The 5,000-nt window shown below is 50.3% G+C and overlaps 1 protein-coding gene across 2 annotated transcripts in view; it reads right to left on the bottom strand.

Annotated features, from left to right (window-relative positions):
• The window catches only part of LOC119199379 (uncharacterized), a 2,172-nt gene extending 568 nt beyond the window's left edge, over nt 1–1,604 (bottom strand). Inside the window, exons 1-4 of one of the 2 annotated variants that reach the window (XM_062561480.1) lie at nt 1,279–1,604; nt 1,025–1,170; nt 525–817; nt 262–452 (exon numbers count right to left, since the gene is read on the bottom strand). In XM_062561480.1, coding sequence (XP_062417464.1) covers nt 262–452; nt 525–817; nt 1,025–1,170; nt 1,279–1,491 — 843 coding nt within the window. In that variant the 5' untranslated portion in view covers nt 1,492–1,604. The remainder of the gene's footprint in view (nt 1–261; nt 453–524; nt 818–1,024; nt 1,171–1,278) is intronic. The other variant, XM_062561481.1, reaches the window with a different exon arrangement.
• Between the last annotated feature and the right edge of the window lie 3,396 nt (nt 1,605–5,000).

Genomic DNA, 5,000 nt, shown 5'->3' with positions numbered 1-5,000 from the left:
TCTACACTTTGAATTTAACCACTAAAGAAATAGATAAATGCAACTAAACACTTTGAAATAAACCACTTTAATTATTGTGCCCCAGGGAATATATAGAATAATACATTGAAATAAACCACTAAAACACTTTGAATTTAACCACTAAAGAAATAGATAAATGCAACTAAACACTTTGAAATAAACCACTTTAATTATTGTGCCCCAGGGAATATATAGAATAATACATTGAAATAAACCACTATTTGGGGAGCACACACCTACCGAAATAACATAGCCAGGGTCGGTGATGGTGTCCGCCTCGCACTCTTCCTCCTCCGCAGCATGGAGCACCTCAGTCACTGTCATGTTCCTGAATACGCCCGGCCGGTGTCCATAGAGGGATGCCAGGAGGGCGGACAAGTGACCGAAAAAGGCGTACCGTTCCCGGGTGCTGTTTCCACGCTCCATGCAGTCTAAGGAAGATCACATTAAGTCAAACTTGAACACATCATGTACGGTGGATTCAATGAACCCAGCACACTTACCCAGAAGCTTTGGGATTGCAGCTTCCGCCCTCATCTGACAGTTACGCAGCGTCTCACGGGAAACCAACCGGGACAGTTTATCCGACTTCACCTTTAGCTGGTGGAGGACTACTGGTGTCTGGATGTTAGATTTAGAGGCATCCAGAGCCCGTATAACACCGACTATTTGGCCCCGGGAAAGTCTGCATTGTTTCGGGGGCGTTTGCTGAAAATACTTCATGAACTGGGACGAATTTTTTAGATAAATTGCAGCCGTCGTGACGGTCTTGCTGGGCTGGAGGCTTGCTGCGTAACTGCACGGGGACAAGGAGCAGAGATTGTCAAATTATTTCAAAGTATTCATCCAAGTCAAATTATTTCAAAGTATTCATCCAAGTCAAATTATTTCAAAGTATTCATCCAAGTCAAATTATTTAAAAGTATTCATCCAAGTCAAATTATTTCAAAGTATTCATCCAAGTCAAATTATTTCAAAGTATTCATCCAAGTAGATCACTCACCTGAATATACGCTCGGGGTTGTCTAGGTAGTTCCACAGGTGGAGCTTATTCTTTCCAGCCCCCATGTAGGCTAAGAAGTCTCGGACTCTTCCCACCTTGGATGTGGCGTTTTCCTTCCGCTTTACCGAGGGATTGGAGCCCTGCTGCTGAAGGCGATACGCAGACAGGTAGGATTCTTCAGACATGCAATGAGACAAAGTCAGCAAAGCACAAACTTAAAATGATGGAAGCCGTATGTGGCTTTTTAGACTCACCCACAGACTCTGGAAACTGGGGACATTTTGATCTACTTTGTCCGACGAAACCTTCCGTTCTCCCTGGTTGGACAGGGATCGGGGACGTGGAGAGGTTCCTCCTTTTCCTTGAGAGCACAGCCACCTTCCTCTGCAGCTGGCAACACCTAGCGCTGAGAGAACTCCGGGTGGCAATGCACCTCCTGATGCTGCAACCACCAGGCTCTGTGTCATGGCCGCTTCCCTGGATCACTCCAGACGGAGGCCCCTCGGTGGGGCTCTCCGTAATCACTCCAGACGGAGCCAGCTTGGTGGGGCTCTCCGCAGACGGAGGCCCCTCGGTGGGGCTCTCCGTAATCACTCCAGACGGAGCCAGCTTGGTGGGGCTCTCCGCAGACGGAGGCCCCTCGGTGGGGCTCTCCGTAATCACTCCAGACGGAGCCAGCTTGGTGGGGCTCTCCGCAGACGGAGGCCCCTCAGTGGGGCTCTCCGCAATCACTCCAGACGGAGCCAGATCGGTGGGGCTCTCCGCAGACGGAGGCCCCTCGGTGGGGCTCTCCGCAATCACTCCAGACGGAGCCAGATCGGTGGGGCTGTCCTCGGTCACAGCCGTGTCAAGCCGCGACACCATGGTTATTCCCGACAAGCTGGCCCGCAGCTCTGAGAGGCGCCTCACCGCTACACACTTCTTTAGATTTGCAAACAGTCGTGCCAACTCAGCGGCACTCAGTTCTTGATGCCCATCAGAAAGGTGACGGTCTAACCTTTTTTTGTTGTAGCTGCACCCCACCACCGGACAAGGTTCTTCACGAATGTTTGTTCTGCCACTCGCCAGCGACAACAGCAGGCCCCTCTCTTCCGCGTTCTGCACACCGTGAGCTCTCCTTAAATGTTGCGGCAGAGCAGCGTACACACCTAGGCAAAGCGGGCAGGTTGTCACAGTATCAGACATTTCTTTCAGTACTCACCTCCACTAACTCGAATAAAGAGACCGAACGCTGAAGAGACGCTGCTTTTAGACACCCGTGAACAGGTGTTGTTAATCACAGCGTTCTCCGCCCACCATCTCCCTACCAATCAGACGGAAGTTCCTCGGGTAGGAATAAAGAACATGTCCCTAAATAAAGGGACACTTTGCAGATCACCTCCCCAGCAATGAGCGGTATAGCTCAGTGTGATACGCATCGGGCTGGGGACTCTGTGGTACCCGGTTCGAGTCCGGGCAAAGCCATTTTTCAGACCGAGAAACAATGCACTGAAAACGGATTCAAGTACCCACGTTTTAGTGCTGGAGGGAAAGCACTCACTGTCAGCACCTACTTTCGCCTTCCATTTGCCTGTGAGCGGTATAGCTCAGTGTGATACGCATCGGGCTGGGGACTCTGTGGTACCCAGTTCGACTCCGGGCAAAGCCATTTTTCAGACCGAGAAACAATGCACTGAAAACGGATTCAAGTACCCACGTTTTAGTGCTGGAGGGAAAGCACTCACTGTCAGCACCTACTTTCGCCTTCCATTTGCCTGTGAGCGGTATAGCTCAGTGTGATACGCATCGGGCTGGGGACTCTGTGGTACCCGGTTCGAGTACGGGAAAAGTCATTTTTGATATTCACATGGGACCTCTGCTGCCAGCCAGCCAGCCAGCCAGCCAGCCCTAGTTAGGGTTAGGGTTTTCACTCCCAAAATGGGTCATTTGTAACGGTGTAGGGCGCTAATGTCCGGGCAATGGGACTGTCTCATATGCGCCAATACACTGTATGGTAAATGTCTGAATGTCCGCTCTGTGTCTCGGCCTTGGAGCTCCAGGCAGTGTATGGTAAATGTCTGAATGTCCGCTCTGTGTCTCGGCCTTGGAGCTCCAGGCAGTGTATGGTAAATGTCTGAATGTCCGCTCTGTGTCTCGGCCTTGGAGCTCCAGGCAGTGTATGGTAAATGTCTGAATGTCCGCTCTGTGTCTCAGCCTTGGAGCTCCAGGCCAATGTACGGCGAATGGCAGAGCGTCAGGTCCGTGTCCCATGCCAATGTACGGCGAATGGCAGAGCGTCAGGTCCGTGTCCCATGCCAATGTACGGCGAATGGCAGAGCGTCAGGTCCGTGTCCCAGGCCAATGTACGGCGAATGTCCGTGTCCGAGCCGGGCCTGGTGAGTTCAAATTAAGCCGCAGGCTCCACTCCTGGTGGTGCCCTTCCGTCAATTCCTTTAAGTTTCAGCCCTGCCACCCCCAAAAAGCTTTAAATGTGACCCAATAAGGCTTCGGTTGGGGGGGCAGTGGGCCGTGTGATGCCCGGGCCCCTGCTCTGGAGGCCTCTACTCGAAAGCAAAGGGTTTTTTTTAATGGGCGCAGGGTGGCCCCTGGGGTCCGCCTTAAAGCACCCAAAATCGGAACAATAAGCAAAGACCCAGAGACCCTCTGGGCTTCTGGACTTATATTACGATTCTGACTTAGTTTCTGACGGAGCAAAAAATGTAGCCCAGAAAATTGCCCCCATTGTCCCGATTTTTTGCCCTATATTACGATTTTAACTTAGTCTCTGGAGCACCTGCTCCTTATTCTCCGACTTTTGGCCTAGGATCCTCTGGGTCTCTGCCTATATTACGATTTTAACTTAGTCCATGCTCCTTATTCTCCGACTTTTGGCCTAGGATCCTCTGGGTCTCTGCCTATATTACGATTTGAACTTAGCCCATGCTCCTTATTCTCCGACTTTTGGCCTAGGATCCTCTGGGTCTCTGCCTATATTACGATTTGAACTTAGTCTGTGGAGCCCATGCTCCTTATTCTCCGAATTTATGCCCAGGATCCTCTGGGTCTCTGCCTATATTACGATTTGAACTTAGCCCATGCTCCTTATTCTCCGACTTTTGGCCTAGGATCCTCTGGGTCTCTGCCTATATTACGATTTGAACTTAGTCTGTGGAGCCCATGCTCCTTATTCTCCGAATTTATGCCCAGGATCCTCTGGGTCTCTGCCTATATTACGATTTGAACTTAGCCCATGCTCCTTATTCTCCGACTTTTGGCCTAGGATCCTCTGGGTCTCTGCCTATATTACGATTTGAACTTAGTCTGTGGAGCCCATGCTCCTTATTCTCCGACTTTTGGCCTAGGATCCTCTGGGTCTCTGCCTATATTACGATTTGAACTTAGTCTGTGGAGCCCATGCTCCTTATTCTCCGAATTTATGCCCAGGATCCTCTGGGTCTCTGCCTATATTACGATTTGAACTTAGCCCATGCTCCTTATTCTCCGACTTTTGGCCTAGGATCCTCTGGGTCTCTGCCTATATTACGATTTGAACTTAGTCTGTGGAGCCCATGCTCCTTATTCTCCGAATTTATGCCCAGGATCCTCTGGGTCTCTGCCTATATTACGATTTGAACTTAGCCCATGCTCCTTATTCTCCGATTTTTGGCCTAGGATCCTCTGGGTCTCTGCCTATATTACGATTTGAACTTAGTCTGTGGAGCCCATGCTCCTTATTGTCCGACTCTTTGCCCCTTATATTCACTTGCTTTCATCCCTTATTGTCTGAATTTTACTTATTAAACAATTAAACCACTAAAACACTCGTGTGAGATCCGGCATATCTACACCGCATATCGTGAAGCTCCTCGCCTGAGCTCCCTCTCACCATGCCCAGTGAAGGACCACCCAAGTCGGACTCTCAACTTAATCACATGCCCCCCACCAAACCCACTGCCCAGCTCCTACCACCAACGCCCCAATAAGGCCCCCCTAAAAC

This window comes from Pungitius pungitius, chromosome 3, assembly GCF_949316345.1.
Source record: "Pungitius pungitius chromosome 3, fPunPun2.1, whole genome shotgun sequence".
Classification (NCBI taxonomy): Eukaryota; Metazoa; Chordata; class Actinopteri; order Perciformes; family Gasterosteidae; genus Pungitius; species Pungitius pungitius.
This window is presented reverse-complemented; position numbering and strand designations above follow the sequence as displayed.